This window comes from Stigmatopora nigra, chromosome 6 (genome assembly GCF_051989575.1).
Source record: "Stigmatopora nigra isolate UIUO_SnigA chromosome 6, RoL_Snig_1.1, whole genome shotgun sequence".
Taxonomy (NCBI): Eukaryota; Metazoa; Chordata; class Actinopteri; order Syngnathiformes; family Syngnathidae; genus Stigmatopora; species Stigmatopora nigra.
Genome location: NC_135513.1, coordinates 12,270,144 through 12,294,620, shown reverse-complemented (window position 1 = coordinate 12,294,620; position 24,477 = coordinate 12,270,144). Strand labels below are relative to the sequence as shown.

The 24,477-nt window shown below is 50.8% G+C and overlaps 4 protein-coding genes across 4 annotated transcripts; 1 reads left to right on the top strand and 3 right to left on the bottom strand.

Moving 5' to 3' along the window:
* Positions 1-43: 43 nt before the first annotated feature.
* eml6 (EMAP like 6) lies at positions 44-13,425 on the bottom strand. The gene is made up of 43 exons (XM_077718524.1): positions 13,178-13,425; positions 12,401-12,667; positions 12,169-12,328; positions 12,009-12,107; positions 11,865-11,933; positions 11,606-11,791; positions 11,404-11,539; positions 11,134-11,335; positions 10,590-10,727; positions 10,267-10,523; positions 9,498-9,707; positions 9,263-9,430; positions 9,065-9,171; positions 8,897-8,997; positions 8,175-8,361; positions 8,003-8,108; positions 7,833-7,926; positions 7,671-7,771; positions 7,092-7,294; positions 6,907-7,018; positions 6,713-6,840; positions 6,510-6,651; positions 6,283-6,435; positions 5,927-6,058; positions 5,777-5,865; positions 5,351-5,518; positions 5,091-5,292; positions 4,891-5,017; positions 4,749-4,827; positions 4,523-4,652; positions 4,345-4,443; positions 4,210-4,230; positions 3,606-3,779; positions 3,326-3,534; positions 3,062-3,219; positions 2,882-2,996; positions 2,634-2,822; positions 2,383-2,555; positions 2,145-2,307; positions 1,968-2,071; positions 1,723-1,876; positions 1,550-1,650; positions 44-1,418 (listed from the first exon to the last, which is right to left on the bottom strand). Exons 2-43 carry the CDS (start codon positions 12,595-12,597, stop codon positions 1,394-1,396), a joined length of 5,868 nt encoding a protein of 1,955 aa, XP_077574650.1. The 5' UTR covers positions 12,598-12,667; positions 13,178-13,425; the 3' UTR covers positions 44-1,393.
* Positions 13,426-13,579: 154 nt separating this feature from the next.
* polr3f (polymerase (RNA) III (DNA directed) polypeptide F) lies at positions 13,580-16,217 on the bottom strand. Its single transcript, XM_077718518.1, has 9 exons — positions 15,826-16,217; positions 15,313-15,430; positions 15,180-15,247; positions 15,021-15,088; positions 14,850-14,962; positions 14,568-14,711; positions 14,390-14,497; positions 14,123-14,314; positions 13,580-14,059 (listed from the first exon to the last, which is right to left on the bottom strand). Exons 1-9 carry the CDS (start codon positions 15,885-15,887, stop codon positions 13,982-13,984), a joined length of 951 nt encoding a protein of 316 aa, XP_077574644.1. The 5' UTR covers positions 15,888-16,217; the 3' UTR covers positions 13,580-13,981.
* Positions 16,218-16,284: 67 nt separating this feature from the next.
* dzank1 (double zinc ribbon and ankyrin repeat domains 1) lies at positions 16,285-18,637 on the top strand. The gene is made up of 11 exons (XM_077718527.1): positions 16,285-16,362; positions 16,485-16,597; positions 16,739-16,880; positions 16,939-16,997; positions 17,082-17,151; positions 17,326-17,401; positions 17,460-17,531; positions 17,593-17,841; positions 17,920-18,028; positions 18,232-18,335; positions 18,482-18,637. Exons 2-11 carry the CDS (start codon positions 16,498-16,500, stop codon positions 18,635-18,637), a joined length of 1,137 nt encoding a protein of 378 aa, XP_077574653.1. The 5' UTR covers positions 16,285-16,362; positions 16,485-16,497.
* Positions 18,638-19,010: 373 nt separating this feature from the next.
* Positions 19,011-24,469, bottom strand: aars2 (alanyl-tRNA synthetase 2, mitochondrial (putative)). The gene is made up of 19 exons (XM_077718060.1): positions 23,872-24,469; positions 23,264-23,452; positions 23,047-23,192; positions 22,792-22,983; positions 22,423-22,707; positions 22,223-22,331; positions 22,089-22,127; positions 21,915-22,032; positions 21,517-21,789; positions 21,219-21,388; positions 21,046-21,159; positions 20,813-20,953; positions 20,570-20,707; positions 20,420-20,502; positions 20,099-20,339; positions 19,905-20,015; positions 19,757-19,840; positions 19,533-19,646; positions 19,011-19,473 (listed from the first exon to the last, which is right to left on the bottom strand). Exons 1-19 carry the CDS (start codon positions 24,109-24,111, stop codon positions 19,252-19,254), a joined length of 3,009 nt encoding a protein of 1,002 aa, XP_077574186.1. The 5' UTR covers positions 24,112-24,469; the 3' UTR covers positions 19,011-19,251.
* Between the last annotated feature and the right edge of the window lie 8 nt (positions 24,470-24,477).

Sequence of the window (24,477 nt, the reverse complement as noted above, 5' to 3'; positions counted from 1 at the left end):
TTTGCTGCAATATTGAGAGTACAAAAAAGGACAATTGATGCAGTTTGCCATGAAAGGTGTTTTTATTGTAAAATAAGTCCTGGTCACACAGGTTGGTGCAAACCGGCATCGACATCAAATCACATAAACAGGGAAAGAAAGGTCTAGTTTTCATGTCTTGGGTCCATTCACACGCAGGAGGAACCTGTGGCCGACTTCATGTTAGTAAACAAACACGTTAATGTTGCATTTTTATCGATTCTTAAAAACAGTTGTGTGATATTTACAGCCAGTACTGCACATGTTTTTTGTATACCTTCATCACTTTAATATTTAATAACTGCTAATCTTGGGGCAACACTATGAAACGTGCTAATGGCAAATTTGCGCTAAACTAAGCCGGCTCATCACGCTAATCTCAAAGAATCATACAACTACCACACAAAATTAAAGGCTAGGCTGCAACCTAGCTGTTGTCCTTTATCAAAATAATAAATAAAGTAAATTAAAAAATCTCACCGCCAACACACACACACACAACGCTTTGGTTAGTGCAACACAACAACAACAACAACATCTCCATTGTACCAGGGTCAGGCTTTGGGTTAACCTACGCTATTTAATATGTTTAGGGCCTGGCAGAAATAAATCACGTGCATTGATTTGTTATTTCTCACTTTTTTCCCTTCTTTTCCAACATTTAAAATAAATAAATATGAAAAAATAGTACTGGATAGAGGCAATTATTAATAATCTCCTGTTTTTGCATTGTCAGGAAAATTTTCTCTGTCTTTCAATGATTAAAAAATAAATACAATAATTTTCTACATTTACATGACTCATTTTCAATATTATCTTCAGGGTTTTTTAGTTTTTTAGCTGTATGAATTTGCTACTTTGGATTCTATTTAAATAATGTACTTGGGTTTTATTTGTAAATTTGTCAATTTAGGCATCGAGGGGTGAATGAAGGCGATTGGCTCGTGTGTGAAAAGAGGCGGGGTCAGCTTCCCCACTTCTTCTGTGGCCAAAAGAGTCATTTTAGCATCGAGTTAGCCTACCGACAAAAACACAAGTGTCAATCAAAATCCTCAAAGGGGCAACGTGGCTGCGGGATTTCACCCCAACTGAAACGGGACGGACATTTTGACCAAGAAGCACCAGACTGCAATCACTCGATTACAGTCGTAAGACAAGAGATTGGTTAAAAGGTGCCGTCTTCACTAATTAGTGGGACACTGGCGCCCACTTGGCCCTTTGTGGAATCGTTTGGACACCCGTGGCTTACCAGTATACCTCCAAAAAAACCCAAATCCGAGCCGTCACCTGGCCAATTTTTCCCCTCTGTTTGTAAAAGGCGCTAGCGGCATCGTCCTTGGTTCTCCTCGGCGCTTGCTTGCGTTCTTTTTGCCGCTCACTGGCATTTCCACACAAACAAACTGGAAAGAGAAAATGTCCATCAAAATACAGTCATGTCACATTTGGTGTCATATACTTTCATTACTAATTAAACTGCTAAAATTGTTAAAATAAAATGCAAAAAGTGCAAAAAAATGGAAGTGGAGGTCACCTGGAGTCGCTGCCGCCGGCGCTGATGACAAACTTGTCGTCGCAGGAGAAGCGGACGTTGGTGACGTGCGCCGAGTGGCCAAAGTAGCGCTTGTGCTTGGCCTGCGAGAGCGGATAACGCCAGTTAGCCTGAGCTAGCAGCAACGGTTAGCCCAAGCTAGCCTGCGGACGTACAAATTTGTCTGAGCATGGGAAGTCGAAAAGCTTAATGAGGCCAAAGTCGTCTCCGGTGGCCAAGTTGAGTCCGGCGCGGGACACGCAGGCACAATTGACGTCGGCCTTGTCGGCGTTGCGAGGCCAAATCCCCAAAACCTCGTCCCCCACGATGCTGCGGACCAAACCGAAAAGGCCGGTCAATCGCAATACACCGTTTTTTTTAAACATAGCGCCCCCTGTAGTATGGCAAGAACAAGTTTTACCTGGTCCAGGTGGCCCACGTGATCCTCTCCACCAGGGACACATCGGTCAACAACTTCCCAGAAGGAACTTCGTGGACCTGCCGAGCGTAGGCGCTAGTGGACACCTGGCGGAAAGACGAAAAAATTCCCAACCCGCCTCCAACAGAGGCTCCTCCCCCTTTCTTCCGGCGAGGCGACCTGAATGTGCCCGCTGTCGGCGGAGAAGTCCATCTGGATGACACGGCCCGGGACGTCCTTGCAGTAGCCGATCCGGTTGAGGGAGGAGCCTAACGTCAGGTCGTAGAAGTCCACGGCGCTCTCGGCCGAGCCCACCGCCAGGAAGCGGTTGTCCGGACTGAAGCTGCCGCGGTGGACGGAGGGAGGCGGGGCTTTTGGCCTCTGTTATTCCCACTTGGAAATTGTGGCGGCTACTTACCGTACGTCCTGGATGGGGGCGCTGCGGTCGCGCTTCTTGCCCCACACGCTAAGCGAGTTGACCAGCAGGACGATGAACTCGCCGTTCTCCGTGCCGATGGAGACCATTTCGCCGTTGGGACTGTAGGAGGCGCACTTGGCGGGGTGGCCCAGGTTGACTTTGTTCAACAGTTTCTACAATTCAGGGGGTGTCAAACTCTGGTTTTGAAGGGCCAAGGTGGAACAACCCCATGGCCGGAAGCCGACGCCCACCTTATCGGCCAGGTCCCAAATACGGACGGTCCCGTCATCGCTGGCCGAAATGAAGACGTCTTTGAATGGATGGGCGTCCAATCCCCAGATCCCGCCGCGAGTGTGTCCGTTGATCATGGTGTTGGAGGCGGCGTTCTTCTCGCCCACTTCCAGGATCTCGCCATCTTTGGTTCCCACCAAAATCTTGCCCTGGAAAGTCACACAATTAGCCAATCGATAAGCTCACTGCGATTTCCGGAAGGACCGACCTTTCCCCTGCACACGGATCGGACATTCTCCACGGCTTGACCGGTCTCCAGCTGAAAGGCTCGGCATCGCTTCATCTCTTGATCCCAAAGTTTGACGGCGCCGCCTTCCTTGGTCCTGCCGGCGTACATTTAGCTTCAATGCTCAAAACTTGACAAAAAATAAAATAATGCACTACTCACGGCCGCTCTTTCCCGCCCGTAACGATGAGTCCATCCCTTAGGGTTGTGTACATGGTGAAGACGGGTCCACTGTGAGCTCTGGCGACCACTCGCACCAGGAAATGCTCTCTCCACACGTACACATCTCCATTAATGGCGCCGGTGAAGGTCAGGTTGTTCTGTAAAACATATCTGTCAAAATCACTGCGCCTTTAAATGCGATGCGCCATATAGTCATGAAAATACGGTAGTTCATTTCTACAGGAAAAGTATTAGTGTACTTACGGCGCCAAAGGCCACCGCCAACATGGTCTGCACCCGGGCGTCCTCCACGGCGCCGATGACGCCCTTTTTGTACAATAGCGAACCGCCCACCACAGTCCAGAACTTGATGTGTTTGATGCCCACCGACACAAACTGGCTGTCCGAGTCGGGTCTGAACTCCACCACGAAGATCCGTTCCGGGTGACCCCCTTTGCTGGTGATCTGGGCGCCTGAGTTCAAGAATGGGAGTCAGTTGGCGGACTGAAAGAAAGGTCGACGCCCACCCGACGAGCAAATTGACCTTCCTGCCACCTCCACACGGTGATGACGTGTTCGGGCTCCACCCCTACGGAGAGGAGGAGCTTGCCCGTGGCGCTGAAGTTGACGTAGCCTACGCCCTTGGCGTGAGAACAACGCAGGATGGACAAGGTCTGCTTGGTCATGGCGTCCCACACGTGGATGGATGGCGCAAAACCTGAGGCCACCGTTAGAAATTTAGGAGCTAAAAATGGCGCATCTGAACTGTCGTAATGCCTTTCGAGAATGGAAGCTTTCCAATCTAAATAATTTTACATACAAACATTCAGGAAAGCAAAGCACTTGTCACTTCATGAACAATTTAGGGAATTTTATATTTTGGATCATTTTCTGATGGATTTCAGGCCTATTTTAGGTCTACTAGGCCTTAGGCCAGTAAATTACTGTACATTTTGTGGAAATTTGGGGTCAATATTGGGTAAGTTTTCCCCCAAATTTGAGTTAAAACCATAAATTTTAGGCCAAAAAAATGGGAAACAACATTGTGTGCCTTGATTTCCTGAAATTGACTTGTAGTTAAAATTGTTTGAATTGGATTAAATATAAATAAAAATGTACATATTTGCAATTTGGCAGGCGGGGCTTACCCGGGACATCGCCGGCGTCACCTGATGAAGAAGCGATGACGTTGGAGAAAGCAAACAAAGCAAAAAGAAAAGCGGCAGATGGAGCAAAAAAAAAAAAAAACGGGCGAGTTCATGCGGCCGGCGATGAGCACTCACCAATCTGCCCCGTGGCGATGACGTTCTGATATTTAGGATGCTGGTTGACGGTCAGGCAGAGAATGTCGTCCGTGTGCTCCAGGTAGAAACTCTGAGTTCCTATCCAGATGGAGGAAAAACGTCCAATCTGGCAACCGCTCGATTTCTGACGGGAGTTCCCAATGAGGCGAGCACGCACCCGAGGACAAGTTCTGGACCACGGCGGCGGCTGCTGTGTGGAAGATGATGTCGGCGCCGTCGTTGAGGTAGTGAAGGTTGTTCCGGCAGTCCAGGCCTCGGTAGCCGAAGACGTGGTCAAGCTGAAGGTCCTGAGAAGCCCGAGAAAAGCCTCATTGAACACTTCAAATACCCCCAAAACTAAACAAATTAGACTCGCTTTTAATGACATTCAGTAGCTGACTGACCTCCACCGCCTTCTTCTTCTTAGAAACGTTGTTTCTCAGCAGCTTGTCGGGAAGTGGAGTGGCTCGACTCACTGGAGGTCTGAAAAAAAATGGGGGCGGAGCTTAAAAGGAGCCCGAGAAGGAAGGAATCCCGGCTCTGTACCTCTCTTCTCCGGGGACTTCCTTGTAGCGCAGGTGAGGTTTAGTCCCCGTCATCTTCCTGATGCTGCTGGAGTAGACCTTGGTCACATAGTCGGCGGCCTTCTCCCGAGCCACGTCGCTGTCGTAGCCTACACGGCGATGACGGCGCCATCAATAATCTCGTCCAATATGGCGGTGTACTGATTGGCATAAGGGGCGTACCTCCGTCTTCCTCGGGGTCGTCATCGGACTCCTCGCTATCCGCCGCCTTGTTTTCTTTGTGACCCGGCGGCTCCCGCGTCCAGATCATGAGCGCCGTGTCGGCCCCGCCCACCGACAGCAACAGCGAGTCGTCGTTGGACCAGCGGACGTTGGTTACGTTGACGCTGTGAGCTACGTATTTCTTGAACTTGGAGAACTGACCCTGTTGGTGGGTGGAGGTCAAAGGTCAAGAAGGACCGGAGAGGGCGGGGCCTTCTCACCTTGCACGGGAAGTTAAAGAGTTTGAGGAAGCCAAAGTCGTCGCCACTGGCCAGCAGTTTGCCGTCTTTGCTGAGGGAGGCGGTGTTGACCAGGCCGAAGGTGGGCCAGATCCCCTCGCAACTGGGACCCACCACTGAAGTCCAGCTGGCCCATTCCAGCTTGCTCAACTACAATACACACAAGCATCTTGCCTTTTAACTCCGCCTCCACGGCCAGGGAGAACATGCAAACTGGTGGACATTCCTGGATTTGAACCCAAATCCAGGACCAACGTGCCAACCACTCAATCCACCGGGCTACTAAATCATAAAAGTAGATCTCCCAAAAATAAAGAGTTACTTTTAAAAGACATTTTTTTTTCAAAAAGTCGATACTTGTGATTGGTCAGATGGACTCTGACGATTGGTCACCGATTGGTCACCCACCTCGGCCGCGCCAATGTTCTGTTTGCGTCCTCGGGGGGCTTCGAAGAAAAGCTGCTCTTTATTTCCCGTGTTGACCTGAAGAAGTTTTCCTGCGGGCAAGACATTTGGAACCTTAAAAAGGTCGGGGAGGGGGGTGCCGGAGCACCACACCTCTGGAGTCCCAGTCCAGGTGGGTGATGAAGCTTCCGGCTCCTTTACAGATGCCCACTCTCTTGCTGGTCAGCACGTTGTAAATGTCCACGAAGGAATCGTGGGAAGCCACGGCAAGATACTTGCCCGCGTCTAGGGAAAAAAAAAACACTGTAAAGTACTGTTTAATATCAAAGTATTGTTTAATATCCAAGTACTGTCTAATATCTAAGTACTGTTTAATATCCAAGTACTGTTTAATATCTAAGTACTGTTGAAATCTGCCACCATTTGACCGGCGACCAAAAGGGACCAAAAGACCGGTGACCAAACGTCCGAGCACCATTTTAAAGCTAATATGTGAGAAAATACGGTACCTTGAGAGAAGCGAATATCGGAGATGAGCTCCTTGCGATGGTGGAAGGTCACCATGTCCTCCAGCGTATCGGCATTAACCACCAGGAAGCTCCCGTCATTCAAACCCACCGCCAGAGCTTTTCCGTCGGGGGAGAAGGCGCAACAACGTCCACCTGCGACATAGGCCCGCCCACAAATTTCAAGGCGCCATCTATCTGGCTAGCACGAAGACGAACAGAGAGCCCACCTTTCTTGAGCTTGCGCACGGCGACCATTCGGTGGTTGGCCGACAGCTCCCACATTCTCAAGGTTTTGTCATCCCCGACGGTGGCGCAGATGGGGAGCAGAGGGTGGGCGGCCAATCCCCAGACCTCGCCCTCCATGTGACCCTTAGGACGAGACGTTTGTCATCGTTTTGGGACGGTGAGAGAACCGGAGGACTAGGCTCACCTGGACCAGCAGGGTCATGGGTCCGCTCTTGTCTATCTCCAGGATTTCCCCGTTCTTGGTCCCCGCCAGGATGTGTCCGTGTCCCAGCGCGATGGCTCGGACCGACGGGTTGTCTTCCAGCAGCAGTCCTGAAAAGGAAAAAGACGTCCAATCCATTTTGACGTCCGTTCCCACAAAATGGCGGAGCATCTCACCTTTGGATGCTGGGGACAAAAGTGTCCTCTTGATGGGGTAGGTCTTCAGACATCTCTCAAAGGCATCGTCCCACAGTTCCACCACGCCGTCCTTCCCACCCGTCACAAAACCCTGGACGGCGGGTAGCAAAGTCATGGCTATAGTCATGCAAAGACTTGAAAGAAAGGGAAAAAGTGGGCAGGACCTTGTCCAAGGAGCACATGGCGAAGACAGGTCCGTCGTGGGCTTTGACGGTCTTGAGCAGCGCGGTGTCTCGCCAAACGTAAACGTCCCCGTTGGCGGCCCCCGAGAAGAGCGAGTCCTCCGAGCGCCCGTAGCACGCCGACATCATGGTCTCCTGCTTGCCCAGGTTGCCGAAGATCCCGCGTTTGAACGTCAGGCCGCCACCTGCAAACCAGCAGCCATTAAAAATCCAAGCATGGGTTTTATCCGGGTACTCTCATTTCCACCCATATCCCAAAAAAACATGCATGCTAAGCTAATTCTATGCTGAATTGCCCCTATATATGAGTGTGAATGGTCTGCCTGGTGCTCGTAATTTACTGGGATGGACTCCAGCACCCCCCGCGACCTGGTGTTTATCTGTCTGAAATTTGAAGCAGGATTTTCAGGTAGATTTATGTTAGGGCTAATCCCCAACATCCAAATAATCTTTAAACAGAGAAGTAATCAAGCTTTTAACCCATAGGTGTTATTACTGTAAAATTCCACAAGGTGGCGCCTGCGTAAAATTCTAGAATACATTCCATATTCCACAGTTTACCTGAATGTTGCCAAAACTTGATGTGTTTCATCCCCAACGTGACCAGCTTGTCCATCCGAAACGGGTTGCTCTTCACCACAAAGACTTTATCCTTGTGACCCCTGTTGCAAACGAGCGGTCGCCGGTCAAGAGCGGAACGCGACGGGTCCTCGGCCAGCCTACCTGCTTTTGGCCAATCGCTCGCCTTTCTTCCAATCCCAGACGACCACCGAGTGGAAGTTGTCCATTCCGACAGACACCAAACTCTTCCCGTCGCCTGTCCACGAAAAAAGACGCCAAATTGGCGAGGACGGACGGCGAAACCGGGGGTGTCGGATGGCGGGTGGACCTACCCGTAAAGTCCAGCGAGCAGACGCCGGTCCCGTGATGACCCCGGAGTAGCGACAGGCATTTCAGAGTGGCGATGTCCCACACGTGGACGGCCGGGTCTCGGCCCACCTGACCAGCAGGGGGCGGGGCCTTGAGCAAACGAGGGGACGGACGGTGACCGGTCGGCCGTCTTACCTGCGCGCTAGCGGCGTAATCCTTCAGGGGGTGCACGGCCAGGCAGAGGATGTCGTCGTCGTGTCCCCGGTAGAACCTTTGGCTGTGCTGTGGCCTGTTGTAGACCACCGCCACGGCCGCCACGTGGTAGACCACCTCGCCCGTTTGACTGTAGAACAGGTTGTTGCGGCAGTCGAAGCCCCGGTACCTGGGGGAGGGAGGAGCTCACCGTCACACCGTTTCAGGGCTTGTATGACATCATGTGGAGAAACGATTTGTTCCCGATGCAGTAATACGATGGTGTCCAAGTGGCGGCCCGCGGGCCAAAATGTGGCCCGCCGCATCATTTTGTGCGGTCCGGGAAAGTCAATCATGAGTGCCGACTTTCTGTTTTAGGATCAAATTAAAATGAAGAGTATAGATGTATATTAAATTTCCTGATTTTCACCCTTTTAAATCAATAATTGTAATTTTTTAATCAAAATTTTCTGTTTTTAGTTCAAAAATCTTTTTGGAAAATCTAAAAATATATGAAAAAAAGCTAAAATAAACATTGTTTTAGATCTATAAAAAAACTGAATATTCAGGCCCTTTAATCCATTTATTAAAAAAAAAAATCTAAATATTAAATCTAAAATGGTGTTTTTACAGATGGTGCGAACGAATGACTGTATTGGAATTCATTGGTATTCAGTTCATTTCTATGGGAAAAGTTGATTTGAGATAAGAGTAAATGTACATACCCATGAACGAACTGGAGGCGGAGTCCCTCCTCGGGGGCTTTCTGCCTCTTCAGGGAACCCGTCAGCTTCCTACGTAGTTGCGGCAAATCGTCCTTGTAAACCTGCCGATAGGGACAAACGGGTGGCGTTGGCTTGGTCCACGGCACCCCAGACCCATCTTGGACTCACCTGCCGCTCGTAATTGCGCTGAGACTCCTGCTCGATATCCGAGTCGATCTCGGGGACGTCGGAAACGTCCGAGTCCGATTCGCCGCTGTTGGAGTCAGCGTACCCTTCTAAAAAGATGAAAAATGTCACATTTATTTTGGGTCGATTTTTACATTGTGAAGCAACAGCCAATGAATGGTCTCCATTTCTTCTCCATACCTTGGAGGAGGGGCTCCAGGACGCCGTTCATGACGCCTTCAGGGAGGAAGCGCCACTGGAAGACGGCGTGGTCGGCCCCTCCGGTGCTGACCAGCCACTGCAGGTCGCCCGACCAGCGCACGTTGGTCACGTGGGCCGAGTGTCCCGTGTACTTTTTGAACTTGGCACCTGCGGTCGGCAAAAAAGCGGGTTTGTCAGGGGGAGGGATGGCAGAGCGGGACAAGGGTGGACCCACCTTTCTTGACGCATGGGAAGCGGAAGAGTTTGACCAGGCCCGGGTCGTCGCCGGCGGCCAGCACGCCGTTGGCGTAGTTGGCGTCCACAGAGTTGACGTCGGTCACGTTGGAGTATTTGGGCCAGATGCTGTTGACTTCTGGGCCCAGCACGCCGGTCCAAGTCATCCAGTGGACTCCCTTGGCCTCCTCCTTGGACACCAGTTTACCTCCTGTGCAACAGGTCAAAGGTCAGCTTGGGTAAGGCCATCACTGGACATTTGGTCGTCATTCTTTTGGTCGTCGGTCAAATGGTGACAGAGAGTTTACTGTTGAAACCAGCTCTCAAGATTATATTCATGAGAGAGTTTAATATCTAAATATCTAATGTTTTAAACAGTACTTAGATATTAGACAGTACTTAGATATTAAACAGTACTTAGATAATAAACTCTTTCTTACATATTAAACTCTCTCTCATGATTATAATTTTGAGAGCTGGTTTCAACAGTACTACTTAGATATTAAACAGTAATTAGATATTAAACAGTACTAAGATATTAAACAGTACTTCGATATTAAACAGTACTTCGATATTAAACAGTACTTCGATATTAAACAGCATTGCTTAGATATTAAACAGTACTACTTAAGTATTAAACTTTCTCGTGAATATAATTTTGAGAGCTGGTTTCAACAGTAAACTCTCTGCCACCATTTGACCGGCGACCAAAACACTGGGGACCAAACGACCGAGCACTGGGTAAGGCAAACCTCGGCGGCGGAATTTACCCGGCATCCGATAGAAGAGGCGCTCTCCTGCGCCATCGTTGGTTTGCAGGAAGCGGGAGTCGACGGACCAGTCCAGGTGGGTGATGAAGGAGGCGGAGCGGGCGCACTCGCCCACTTTTTTAAAACGCTGCGCCACGGCGTAGACGTCCACCACGCCGTCGTTGGAGCCCACCGCCAGGAAGGAACCGTCCGGAGAGAACTTGAGCTCGTGGATCACCTCCTTGCGGTCCTTGATGTGGACCACCTCCGTCATGTCCCTGAAGGCATCGGTGGGGCGAGTCAGCGGGCGGGTCGGAAGTGGAGGAAGGCGGGGCTTCGCTTACCTGACGCGTAGGACGGTGAAGGAGCCGTCTTTCATGCCGAGGGCCAGCTGAGAGCCGTCGTTGCTGAAGGAGACGCTGCGAACCGATTCTTCCATGTTGCAGCGGGCCAGCAGGGTGTGGTCGGGAAGGCTCCATAGCCTGAAACAAGGGAAAATATCTTGATATTTTTTTAGATTTTACAAGAGGATTTTTGAACTAAAAACACAGGAAAAAAATATTTTCAAAATTGCAATTATTGATTTAAAAAGGGGAAAATAAGGAAATATAATATACATCTATATCTATAATTTTAATTTGATCCTAAAACAAAAAAAATGCAATTATTGATTTAAAAAGGGGAAAATAAGGAAATATAATATACATCTATGTTTATCATTTTAATTTGATCCTAAAACAGAAAGTCGGCACTCATGATTTACTTTCCCGGGCCACATAAAATGATGCGGCGGGCCAGATTTGGCCCCCGGGCCACCACTTTGACACCAGTTAGCTCTGGTTAGCTCAGCGCTAAAATCACGTCACGGCTACGGAAAATTCCACTCACCTCACGGATCGGTCGTCGCTCCCAGTGACGGCGACCGGTTGCTTGGGATGGAGGTCGAGCGCCCACAGCTCGCCTTCACTATGGCCCTGCACCAGCAGCAATGGCTTATCCCTGTCACGGACCATCACCTCGAAGATCTCGCTGTCTTGCGTGCCGGCTAGGACGCGATCCGCCTTCCAGCAGACGCTGCGGATGGACAGACCTGAGCGAGGAGAGGAAACCATTGGATGAGCAATCCCTTTTGGCCATTCCAGGACGGACGGAGCCCACCTTTGTACCCTTGTTCGGCCTCCCTCAAGTCAATCTTGGTGATGGGTTTGAAGTCGGCGTCCCAGAGACGCACGCAGCCGTCGCGTCCGCCCGTGGCGAAGCCTTCCTCGCTGGCGTGCATGCTGAAGATTCCGGCCTGAAAGCGGTAACGTGTTTTGGATGGATCTGGACGACGCCCACTTGCATGTGCGCGTATACGTACCCCGTGAGCTGCCTGCACGGTCCGGACTAGCGCCGCCCCCTTCCACACGTAAACGTCACCATTGAGCGCTCCCGAGTAGGTGGTCTGCTCTTTGGCGGCGGCCACGCACAAAATGGTCTGCAGGTCGCCCGTTTTCCCGAAAATCCCACGTTTGGGGGTCAGGGCGTTCCCGCAAAGAGTCCAGAACTGAAAAAGATACCAAAGTGAAGTTTAAATATTTGATAATCAGCCCTTTTTTTATATATATTTTTAGGTTCACCTTGATGTGCTTGACGCCACAGCTGACCAGTCGCGTGGACACCTGCGGATCCCACGCCACGTCGAATATCTGCGGAAATCCGACAGACGTGGGTTCAAACTCCCAGCCAAAAGGTCAGCCGACCGGCGAATTAGCCACTCCCACCCTGTCCGAATGTCCAGTGGCCGAGGCCAGGACGCGTCCTCTCCTCCAGTCCCACACGCACACCGTATTCTTGGCGTCCAGTCCCACCGAGGCCAGCCGCTAGAGGACCGGACGAGATGGCGAGTCAGCAACGGCGTCCAATCGCGTCCCACCGACTTACCTGTCCGTCGGCGTCGAAAGCCAAGCAGGCCACGCCGTGCGTGTGCGCGTCACGCAAGATGGAGACGGTCTGCATGGCGTACGTATCCCACACGCACACGTAGGGGTCCTTTCCCACCTGACCGGTCGCCACCTGCACTTTGTCGGGATGCAACGCCAGACTGGAAAAGACCGCAATTCAGTAAGTCTTAATCGGCGAGGAAAAAACGCATCTCGTGGGCAGGGAATGTAACCTGATGATGTCATCATTGTGTCCCAGATAAAACTTCTGGGTGTGTTCACGGGCATTGTAGACCACGCCCACACCAGCCACAAAGTAGACCACTTCCTTCCCGGCCGTGTAATAGAGGTTGTTGCGGCACTGGTGCCCGCGATAGCCGTGGACCCACTCCAGCCTCAGCTGGCAGCGCGGCGCCGTCTTGTCCGCCATTTGGCCTCAGGGGCGGCGGGAGCTCCAGACGGCCGCCCCCATGACTCCGCCCTCGCTCTCTCTGTCAAGACTTATGGGAAATAATGGAATGAGAATCAAACCCAGAATGAGCTGCAGATTTCTGGGATCACATGATCAAAACAGTGGCTGTTGTGACGTCACAAGCTGAATTGCTAAAAAAAAGTGGGCGTGCACTAATGCATTTAGAATGGAATAGTGACATCATAGTTAAAAATTGGTTTCTGCATCTTACATAGTGAAGTTATTTTTTTATATATGCAGATGATAATTTCTTAGGACATTTAAGCTTATTGTGTGTCCAGCATTTTTGTTGCAATTTTTCTTTGCTGAGGGTGGAATAAAACCGGGCCGCAAATTGGCCCGCGGGCCGTAGTTCGGAGACCGTAAATTAATCCTTCGTGGTGCCTGGTAAATCCGTTTGGACGCATGAGTTAACCACTAGCAAAATACGCTAGTTCACCATTCATTTTGCAGGAAAAAAACAAAACAAAATAAACCAAATAAATGTTATCGTCACAGCAGAAATTTGTCAATGAATTACAGGCGGAATCTCACGCACCTGCTGTCCCGTGGCCTCTGATGTCAGCATCAGCATCCTCATGTTCAAATGGCGTTCGGACGTCGCGAGCACCAAACCAGATTACGGCGGCGAGTTGAGCCGCCGTCAATGAAGACGGCGTCCATTCGGTTGCCTCGCGTCGTCCGGCGTTTCCCAACTGACGCCCGCAGCGGAACCGCTGCTCGGAATCACGGCACAGAACCGGAGGAAGGGTTCGGATTGGACGCGGATCACCGAGGGGACGAGAACGGATAACAAAAATGGAAGGATAGATGCCCACAAGCCGAGTCGGCGCCATGACTGATTGGCGTCCATCTTGCATCAGACATGAAAATAGCAAAACCTGATAACTGCTGGTTTCCAATAAAAAAACAATTATAAAACTAGGTTTTGACAACTCTGCACAAAGAATTGACTGTGTTTTTATTTATATTCCTCCTTTTTCTTTTTTAAACAATAAATCTCTTCTGATAAATATTGAATATGTTCTTCGCAAAATCGTAAAACCAGACATCGTCCCACTGCCTGTGTTGATAAGGAACTGTGTGGACTGCCGTTACCTACAATGCAACGTCATTGGCTGCCATTGACGGCCGGGGACGTCCCATCCGAGGCTAACGATTGGCGCCAGTACAAACGGATAGGACGTCCCTTGCCGCAAACCGAGGCCAATCATTTTACCTTTCCGGCGCCGTCGACGGCAATAAACGTCCAATCGTCCACCAGCTGTTACTTGAAACAAGTTTGTCAGTAGTAGTAGATTACAAATCCATTCAAGTGAAAACTGAAAAACCGATAAGTGAGTCAAAAATCGAGCCACTGGTCCAAGTAGACGCAGGTGGACGGCGAGATCTCGCCGCCTTCGTGACAGTCGTCAAAAACCTGTGAGCGAACGGACGACAAGCTCAACTCGGGGCAGATTTTATTTGGCGGGCGACTAGTTACCGGGCAGAGTCCACAGGGCGTCCTGACCAGGGCGGCGGGAGCCAGGACGGGTTCGACGGCGCGGTACAGCTTGAGGCGTCCGTCCACGCTGCCCACTGTTCCCTCCTTGGCCGCCATCACGTCGGGCTCCGCCTTGCCGTCGTAGACCAGCGTGTCCAGGATGGTCTCTATGTCTTCCATGGACAGCTCCACCTGCCGGCGAGGGGGCGGAGCCCATGGTCAGAGCCGATGGGAAAACGCCCCTCACCCTCCCACTCTTGTGTTTACTTTGCTGATGCCCAGCTCGCAGATGTACTTCCAGACTTGGTGCGAAGTGGCGAAGGAAGCATTCCGCCGCAACATGGGACTTTGCTCGCCATCCCGCGCCGACTCTGCCTATGCGATGTTAGAAGCGTTGGTGCGACTCGGGTGGGTTCGCGGGCCGCTGGGGGTGACGCTGGCTTACCTTTCCTTGCAGGAACTTGAAACACTGCTGGTTGAGAACCTCCACAAACTCGGATTCAAAGTCCTGGTCGCTGTACCAGGCGCCGCCCGTCACCGAGCGATCGGGTTGCACGTTGTACAACATGTACACTTTCTTCTTGGATGCCTGGGGGACAAAAGGTCAAAGGTCATTTTTTTCATCATTTTCTAGGTTGTCACATATTGATGCCATTTTTTAGGCTTAGGATTTCCTTTTGTTTTTGTTGTAAAATACATGTTTATAGTTAATCTCCGGTAAACTGACCGCCACAGACTTGACGGCTTTGATGAGTTTTTTGCTCTCCAGGTTCTTGAGGATCTTGTTGATCTCCGTCAGCGGGAGGTTGCTCTTGAAGCGGATGTCTCGGCTCCAGATGCCTGCCGACGGACGTCCCGTTAGCACGCTGCCCGTTAGCTCGCTCGCTTGCAGGCTCACCCTTGTTGGCGGCGTCTTCGATGATCTGGTAGACCAGCTTCTCCTGGTTGTCCGAGCCCTTCATCTTGCTAAATATGCAAAAATGTGGTATTACTAAAAAAAAAAGTTTGAGTTTGACACCCCTGAATTAAGGCGACTATGAAAATAGGGTTGCATTACCTGGCGGTCTGCATGTCCTTCAGTCTATAGAGAAGACCGGTGCTGTTTCTCAGCAGATCCAGCAAACCCTGTCGGAGAGTAGATGTTAGGGAGAGGCGACGTGGACGGAGGGACAGCGTCAAGTGAAACCCACCAGCGAGAGCAGCTTGTTGATGGCGGCGGCCCTCTGCGGAGCTTCCAGCTGGGGCATGTCGTTCTGGATCACCTCGTCCGTGATGCCGTGAGGGAACTGCTGACACAGGGCCTTGATCCTGAAAATGCCGTTTCACATCAATTTTTTCTGTTTTTAGTTCAAAAAAATCCTTTTGTAAAATCTAAAAATATATATTAGAAAAAAGCTAAAGTAAAAATTGTTTTAGATATCTAAAAACTGAATATTCAGGACTTTTAATCCATTCATAAAAATAAAATCTAAATATTATATTTAAAGTAGTCCGGCCCACATGAAATCAAGTTGACGTTAAAGTCTGACACCCTTGTTTTAGGGACTGCAATAAATATAAATGGTGACTATTTCAGGGACAGTCGCCATTTGTTCAAAAAGTTAGCATTAGCTTAACTCATTGTGTTGTGGTAGGTTGATATAAATGAGGTTATGTTGACCAAAACGAGAAGACGCTGAGTGAATTGAATCACCGTGACTGACCTGTTTTCAACTTCGGCGGGGTCAATGGCGTTCTTTTCTTCCTTGACTTTAACTTCGGACATCGTGAACGATTTCTTCGTCTCTCTCTCACTCTAAACAAGGGACCTTTAAAAGAGAAGACTGCACTTGGTGACTAGTTGGTCACAAGTTGCGTTAGCTCGTCAGCCTGCTAGCCGGTTAGCAACGTGCTGGACGATGTGGGTCCTCGAGTCATAACATAAACGCTGAGCTGTCCTAAATATTGCCTGATCAAAATTCGTCTTGTAAGGGGTGGAGTTGTGTGTTTCTTGCATTTCGGTCTTTTAAGTATATATACATATATATTTATATCCAGAATTAACATTTCCTGCACCGTACATTAAGTTTGTTGCAACGAAGGCTGAGTGGGAAGTTTACTGCCTTAAGATGGCCACCCGTTAGTAACAGCACTGACTTTCTGTATGTAGTTCTACATGTCTGATATCTAGGGTTGTTGCTATGGTGACGCAAACAAAGTTGACAGCACATCCTATAAACGGTTTGGAGGCTTGACTCCATGTAAATTGACTTTTTTTGCTAAAGTTTTGTCTTGTTTTCGCCCAAGATTATACATTTTTGCCATGCAATGTAGGGGGGAAAAACACTGCTGGTTGCTAACTATCACTTGAATTTATTGACAGATCTGGCATCATCATGGCAGTTTTGGCGCCGCGCATCATTCCCATCATGCACTGGGAGAAGCCAGCATCAAAGAACCACCTTGACAGCAGAACGCCAGTGTGCATTCAGTCGGGTACGAAACACATTCATCTATTTGTTTACCTCCAGACCAGTTGGGGGCGCTATATGCCTAAGTGGTAACCGGGCACCCCCTTGTAGTATTTTAAGGTTTTGATCTTAGTTCATTAATCACGCTTGCATTGATTTTACGCAGACACGAGCGGCACGCAAGTTTTCTACACGCTGGACGGCTCCAGGCCTCAGTGGGCGTCGCCGGGAAGCGGCGGGCGGCGCTACGTCGCCCCTTTCCCGTTGCCCGCCGGGCGGGTGTGCGTGAGGGCCGTGGCTGTCACCAGGTAGCGTGAGCGCCGCCTCCCAAACTTCTTCAACTTGGCCATTTTCCCGCCTTTGCAGCGACGGCCGTGAGAGCGCCACAGTCACCAAAGCCTTTGTCGTGCGAGAGGCACCACCAGGTGGGCATTTTTACAACAATAGATTAGAGTTAAAAGAAGTAGAGTTGAATGTAACACCTTTGACCTTTTGCATTTATTTTGAAGGGCCGCCTGCGTGTGAAGAAGCACTGAACGCCACAAGTGTGGCTTCATCAGCGAACCCTGGCTTCTTAAGGTAAGACGCCGACATCTACTTTGTCAACAATTACTGGTGAAAAAGAGTATAGCAGGTCTTGTGCGCATAAAAGCCGCTCGCTTCATTTTTTTTTGTTACAAATATGGCTTAAATGCAAGAAAACATGGTACTTCTGCTCGATTTTACACTAATCGAAGTCAATTTCATCTGTAGGCGCTCGCAATGGTGGTGTGCAACATGCGGCGCCCCCTTGCCACGACGCGTGATGCCCCCTGTCGACGGCCAGAAGGTACCTCCCTCATCGCAACAATCGCGGCGGCAGCCTAACGTGCGTTTGCGTGCGCCAGGTGCGATGCGTGTTATGCGACACTCAAGTCCCCACCGAGGCTGGCGTGGGGATAAGCCACGCCGTGGCACAGGTAATGCTCCGCCCCCCGCCCAGAGTTACGGAAGGCGGGACATAAAGATTCTCGTGCACAGGTATCTCCCGACAGGGAGTTGCCATGCTCGGAATGTCGACGCGGAAATCGAGTGAACGCTCGCTACTGCGACTGGTGCGGCGCCAAGGTGCACGTCTGCAGCGAGACCGCCACCGCCGTCGCCACGTACGAGACATGCACGGGCTGTGGGGCCGCCGTACCCCCACAAGCCGCCAACTGTGCAGTCTGCGGCCTCTTTCTAGATGCTCCGCCCCCTTCTAGTCTACGCACGGCTACGTCTAGTTGCCAGGTAATTTTAAAGCAAAAAAAACCTAATCAAAACAAAGAAAAAGTGTGAATGACATTTTTTGGATCCCCTGCCCGCCAGACGCAGACGTCACCCGTGGCGCTACGGCGGGCGGAGCCAGTGTCCGCCGAGCATCCGCCGACCAGTCGGCGGGATCGACCGCCGCTCGCCGCCATCAGCCCGGGCAGAGGTCAGACACACATAAAAAATATATATAGAATAAAAAAATACATTAAAAAGATCCTGCACAAAAAAGGTGAACTATGAATTTAAACCTTTTTTTAAATAGAAAAAAATGAAATTAATTAATTTGGGGTCAATTTTAGGGGGTGAGCACCTTAATATATTAGCTACGACTGTTAGCTACTACTCAAGTTATATTTTCTTTGACAGGTTACTGGAGGCAGCAAGTGGATCACGTGTGCGCCCACCTGAGAAGTTTTGCGCAAAACGACGCCCCCTTTAGGACTCTGCTGGGAGAGCCGCGTCTCGGCCGGGTACACGTCTAACTGATTTGCCAATGTTTGCTAAATTCCTCATAGGCTAACTAGTTAGCTTTTGCTATGACTTGAACTTATTATTATTTTAGTCTGGAAGTTGGTTTTAAGGGGACTTTTTTTTTCTTTTTACTAATGCGCTTCAGATGATCTCGGCGGTGCTACGCAAGGACGCCGGCGAGGTCAACCTGATCCTCAGCTTCAACGACGTGGAACGGCGAGCCCGACGAGACGCCGACACGGGCCGGTCGAGCGCGGGCCCTCCGGTTAGCGACGATGTTAGCGCTGCTCACGAGTTTTGAAAAGTGGAAGTCAACGGATTGGACGCCTAGTGCTTTACGCTCTTCATTGTCAATGGCAGGCTACTTTATAATGGCTAAGTAATGTGAACGTAAACAAATTGTTAGCAAATTTTGTGACTTTTTTCCTTGTGGCATTTACAGCGACGCGTACAAAAATAAAGTGCAATTATATGTAATTTTTGTAATGGTTTTAAATAGTTTTTTAAAAATAATAATTAATTCTAATGAACAATTACTGACGGTTTGCGTTTCAAAATGAGTCGTTGCGGTAAGTTAAAATGGCGAGCCAACAACAAATATTGTCAACATTTTAATCTTTTAACCCCATGTAAATTGTTTAAAATAAACAGCTTAATTTGTTTTTGTTTTTTGATACAAAATGTGTATTTAGTAGGAGATTCATAGTATTTGGCAAATCTGCAATGCCTATCCTTTTAGAGCAGTAAAAATAATATAACATGTCATAACAATGATAAGTGATAAATATAAATAAATTTGTTGACGATATTGCATGATCTGTTACTATAAATAGTTTCCGAGCAGCCAAAAAGCACCATAAAATTTAAAAAAAATATGCGACTAAAATCGAGCGTTCTTTTTAACCCTTTCCACCCTCAACGTTCGGGTCCCCCCGCCACTGCGTTCTTCGTACCTTCTGGAAATTCCGCCAAAAAACCACGCGCGTAGTCCTCCGCCCATCTGAGCGCTCCAGACACGTCCAAGTTGTCTTCAGCGCTTGCAGTTCCACGCGCCACCACCGGCGAGCCACCGGCGCCGCCACCCAGTCGCCGACAGACGGCCTCCGCCCATTGGGAGGCTGGGAAGGCCGGCGAGTCCTGAAAAAGAGAGAGAGATGTCAGACTCCGCCCATGGGCGACATATGCTCCACCCTTACCTTGGGAACCTGGCAGGCACACAGGACTTTTCCGGAAGATTTTTGGAGCGCCATCAGCATGACGTGGGCGGAAGGACGCGCCGAGCTCACGGCGTTCACCGTCTTCATCAAGACCTGAAGCCACAACGTTTAACATTAGTTGTTATTACGGCAAGTAGATCCATTCCTGACACAATTTCAACCACCATTTGGGAAGATTTTTTTCAAAACAGAATAAAACGTACCCCCAAGGACGGGGCGTCCACCATATCCACCAGCACAGCTTCCTGCCTGTTGGCGTCCAACACCAGGCGAGCGTGTCCCGCCGCCTGCGGAGAGCGACCTGCCGTTAGAACGCCACCCGAAGACCCCCGAGCGCTTTTATTTGCTCACCTGCTTAATCTCCAGCTTGCGGAGCACCGTGTTGCTCCGCCTTTGCAGCGCCTTCAGACGAGCCCGCGCTTCCGTTCGCTGCCACTGGGGGAAGGGCGTGTTGTCAGCCACCTGCCCGCAAGATTAAATCATATAAAATATTTTTTTAAATCCTCATTTTGAGTTGCGTTGTCGGATAAAGGGGCGGGGCTCACATCAGATAGGGTGCCCACGTCTTTGGAGAGACGTTGGGCCGAGTCAAGGCAGGGAGAGGCGGTGGCGGCTGCGGTCAGGCGGGCCTCCAGCGAGTCCACTTGGACAATGAGCGCTCGCCCCGCCTCGCGAGCCTGCTCGGCGTCCGTCCCGGTCACGGCCACCACGCGACTGATCCCTTTGACCGGCTGGCGCTCCGACACGATGACTAGGTCGCCGATGGCGCCCGTCCGCAACAGGTGTCTGAAATTTTAACAGTCGAATATTTGGACGACATCAAACTTCATTACAGTACATAGTATGTGCGTCGATGGTACTCTCACGTTCCGCAGCAGAGTTCCACAGAAGCCTCCGGGGTGCCGTCCGAAAGCTCCGTCGTGACCACTCGGACGGGATCCGGATAGGCCTGAAGATGGCGAACCAATCGCGTGAGACGTCGGGCCAGAGTCAACGAGGACGTTTGGTCGGCGTACCTCGTCGATCGTGCGGATGCCCGCCAGGGCCAGGGCGTCCTCCAGGGGGAGTTTCCGTACCAGGACGGCCCCGTTGGCGGACGCCGCCTCACGGATGATGGCTTCCACCCGCTGGAGCTGATCGGCGTCGGGCGAGCCCTGGATGGGAATGAGCTCGTTAGTTTGGGGACATTTTAAAGTTCCTTGTTAACTCATTGGCCGAAGGGGGTGAAAGAATGAATGTGACCTTGGATATGTCCTCACCTTGACGCTGAAGTCGAAGCGAAGGCGGCGGGCCGACACGTGCGAACCCCGTTGGTGGACGGACGGGCCCAAGACGTCCCGCAGGGCGTAGTTGAGCAGGTGCGTGGCCGTGTGGTTCTTCATGCACGCTACGCGGTGAGCCTGTGGACCGCCAACACAAAAAGTGTGCGATGACGTCTGCGTCTTTCAGACCGTTATCATAAAAAACAAACAGCCGCATATTATTTTTTTACCTGATCCAAATAGAGGTGTACGACATCTCCGGTCTGGAGGACGTCAGCGGCGTTGACCCAGTGAAAGACGTAGCCCCCCGCTTTGGACACGGCCTCCACCGAGAAGGGTACTTCCTGCCAAATGGGACGTTATTGAGGTTGCGCTCATGGCAAGCTAGCTGGATCGCACCCACCTGCAGGTCATCCCGCACAAAGTATCCGCGGTCGGCGTCCTGGCCGCCCTGCTCGGCGTAGAAGCACGTGCGGTCCAGAACGACGGCGTAGCGCCGCCCCGGCTCCGCACGAGACACCGAGGCCTCGCCATCCAGCACGGCCAGCACGCGGGCTCGGCATTCTGGGAACTCTGGAGGAAAATCGGCAATAAGCACTAAGATAAAGGATCTGGCGGCCATCTTGAGACAGGGAATTCCTCAGTCAAATTGATTTTTAGAGCAATTTTTCAATACATAGTTGCTATATCAAACCACCTACCATATTGTCGTCCTCGTAGGAGGTATTCGTACTTGGGGGCGTCGTCAGTGTTCGGCACATCCATTTGGCGCAGACGGTCTAGCGCGAGCGCGCCTGGCTTGTGGTCGTCGTTGTCGTCGTCGGCGGACTTCTCCGACCCGGCCCGGCTTCGTTCGGCGGCAAGCAGGCGCTCCACCTGGGCCTGGTCCACGGTGGCGCCCTCCTCATCCAGAACCAGCTGAATCAGGTCCAGGGGGAAACCCAAGTCCCGGTGCAACGAACACGCCACCTGGGCTGAGAACGGTGAAACCAAATACTTACAAAATGCATATAAACAAAGGCAATAAGGATTCAAATGTAAACAGATCTCAAATCAGCAATGTCAAACACTTTGGATGGTTCCATGGATGAAAACTGACCAGGAAAGATCTTGTGGCTTTGAGGGTCCAAAGTGCGGAGAGTGCGTCGGATGAGGCCACGCCCCCGTCGCAGACTAGACAGGAATTGGTCCTCGTTCTCGTTGATGAGGTCCATGGTCTGCGGGGGTAGACGTCAGTCCTTCTGTCGTCATCCTATGGCCGAGGCCGACTCACCCGTTGGGTTTCACGTTGTAGCTCCGGGTAAACGTCCCCCTGTGCGCACACCCAAATTCATACAACACATTCAATTGACTTCATCATTTGATCCCATCCCATAAAACGAAAAAAAAATGGTACTAATACGTTACCAGGCTGCACGCCACGTGGGGTACCAGGCTGGCCAGCGTGCCTGGGGGTGCCTGTAGGATCTCGGCACAGTAGCGGACCGCCCTCCTCAGGATCCTCCTCAACACCAACCTGGGGGCGGGGTCACAAAGAGGCGGGTTCACAAATAGCCCATGAAATGGCACAATTTTGGGGCACTCATAGAACCTCAAAAAATACTCACTCGGCGCCCGACATGCCGGGATGGACCCCGTCGGCGATGCAGACGGCCAGCGCACGCGCGTGGTCGGCCACCACCCGGTACGCCACGTCCGTTCGCACCTCCGGACCCGTGCGCCCGCCGTATGGAGGGGCGCCGCTCTTCTCCCGTATGGCCTCCATCAGCGGGGTGAAGAGGTCAGTGTCGTAGTTGGAACTTTTGCCCTGGAGGACGCTCAGTAGGCGCTCCAGGCCCAATCCCGTGTCCACGCAGCGGGCGGGGAGAACCCGGAGCTCGCCATCCATCTCCCTGTCACCCCAAAAAATAGCTTTCTAAATGTTGACTTATTTGGATGAAAATGGCTTCCAAATTGTGTCCACCATACAGACGTACCGGCTGTATTCCATGAAGACCAGGTTCCAGATCTCCAGTACGTCCGGGTGGCCGGCGTTGACCAATTCGGCGGCTTGGCGCCCCCCCACGCGGTCGTAGTGGATCTCGGTGCAGGGGCCACATGGACCCGTGTCGCCCATCTCCCAGAAGTTCTCCTTCATCCCGAACGGGAGAAGACGCTCCGGAGGCACCCTAATGAAGAGCGGGCGACCATTCTGGTTATCGGGTTGGACCGCCAAAACAAGATCCACCTACCCGAGGTCCAGCCAGATGCGGCGTGTCTCCTCGTCAGCCGGCAGCCCCGAAGCAGCGTCGCCGCCAAAGTAAGAAACGTAGAGGCGGTCAGGCGCGATCCCGTATCGCTCCGTCAGCAGCGTCCAAGCCGTAGCACACGCCTCTTCCTGTGGACAGGTGCATCATTTCCGTTATCGTCATAGGGTTCGCACGGGGGTGCTGGAGGCAGACCACTTACTTTGAAGTAGTCGCCAAAGGACCAGTTTCCCATCATCTCAAAGAAGGTGTGGTGGTAGACGTCCTTGCCCACGTCGTCCAGGTCGTTGTGCTTTCCGCCGGCCCGCACGCACTTCTGACTGTTGACCACACGACGGTACGATGCCATGGCGCTGCGAGGGTCCGCCGTGCCCAGCAGGAGGGGCTTGAACTGACCAAAACAAAACAATTGTCAAGGCATGGAAATGATTTTAAAATTTTTTAGATTTTTGTAATTGTCGAGTAAACCATTTATACATCTAAATTGGAAGAGGACTCTTTTACTGCCAGAATTATGCCAATATTTTAGAATTACCTTGCCCAGACATGACTTTTTAAATGACATGTTTTTATTGGGAAAAATGCACTTGGTGGAGTAGCTAACATTGTTATACGCAGCTGTTGTACAATGACAATTAAGGCTTTTGACTTTGTTTGACTTGACATTTACGGTTTAGATTTAGAACATATTATTTAGAAGTAAATACTGACGTTGCTAAATGTGCACTCACACAAAAAAGTGACTTTTGACACCACATTTATAAGAATATATACATTTAAAAGACTATGAGAAAATGGTGCTCGACTGACCTGGTTCATTCCGGCGTTGACAAAGAGCAAAGTGGGGTCTCCTCTGGGCCGGACGGGCGACGACGGGACCCGCAGGTGTCCGTGTTCGCCCTCGAAGAAGTCCACAAATGTCTGGCGGACTCGCGTAGCGCTGACCTCCGGGGGGCACGCCGAGCTCTCTCGGCGGAGCAGCGGCGGGTCGCCGGCTGCGAGAGCCGCCCGACGGACGGAGCCCAAGCTCCGGCGAGCGAGGGTCCACATGGAAGTGCGAGCTGGGGCCGAACCGAAACACACGACTCCGGTGGAGGAATCCTTGATGCTTCTTCTTCGTTGTTATTATGGTTTATTGGTGCTTTAGCGCCACCTATTGTTGAGCTGTGCTAGAGCAGTGTTATTATTTTGTGTCTGAATATTAAGGAAGAAAATCAAGTGGCACAAAAGTTGTAAAGTCCGAATGTGAAAAAACATCCCTATTTATTACCAGTGAGGGGAAAAAGGACCCAAAAGTAAAAGAAAAATGCACCAAAATGCAAAATAGCCTGTAAAAGAAAAAAAGACACTTTTAAGATCGGGGTGAAAATTGGCAAAAAAACATATCTACAAAAACACTCAAAAATATTTAAGTTA

Excerpts from the sequence above, each read along its gene's own strand:
- eml6 (XM_077718524.1), bottom strand. The coding sequence starts at position 12,597 with ATGGCGGACAAGACGGCGCCGCGCTGCCAGCTGAGGCTGGAGTGGGTC. Across the intron at positions 8,362-8,896 it reads CGCCTCCAGTTCGTTCATGG|GTACCGGGGCTTCGACTGCC; the intron begins GTATGTACATTT and ends TCCCTCCCCCAG. Across the intron at positions 5,519-5,776 it reads AGAACATTGGCGCGGCCGAG|TTGAGCAAGCTGGAATGGGC; the intron begins GTGGGTGACCAA and ends TGTGTATTGTAG.
- polr3f (XM_077718518.1), bottom strand. The coding sequence starts at position 15,887 with ATGTCCGAAGTTAAAGTCAAGGAAGAAAAGAACGCCATTGACCCCGCC. Across the intron at positions 15,089-15,179 it reads AAGGACATGCAGACCGCCAG|CAAGATGAAGGGCTCGGACA; the intron begins GTAATGCAACCC and ends TTGCATATTTAG. Across the intron at positions 14,712-14,849 it reads AAGCCGTCAAGTCTGTGGCG|GCATCCAAGAAGAAAGTGTA; the intron begins GTCAGTTTACCG and ends TTTGTCCCCCAG.
- dzank1 (XM_077718527.1), top strand. The coding sequence starts at position 16,498 with ATGGCAGTTTTGGCGCCGCGCATCATTCCCATCATGCACTGGGAGAAG. Across the intron at positions 16,598-16,738 it reads GCCAGTGTGCATTCAGTCGG|ACACGAGCGGCACGCAAGTT; the intron begins GTACGAAACACA and ends GATTTTACGCAG. Across the intron at positions 18,336-18,481 it reads GAGAGCCGCGTCTCGGCCGG|ATGATCTCGGCGGTGCTACG; the intron begins GTACACGTCTAA and ends AATGCGCTTCAG.
- aars2 (XM_077718060.1), bottom strand. The coding sequence starts at position 24,111 with ATGTGGACCCTCGCTCGCCGGAGCTTGGGCTCCGTCCGTCGGGCGGCT. Across the intron at positions 22,128-22,222 it reads CCCACGTGGCGTGCAGCCTG|GGGGACGTTTACCCGGAGCT; the intron begins GTAACGTATTAG and ends GTGTGCGCACAG. Across the intron at positions 20,708-20,812 it reads GCTTCGACTTCAGCGTCAAG|GGCTCGCCCGACGCCGATCA; the intron begins GTGAGGACATAT and ends ATTCCCATCCAG.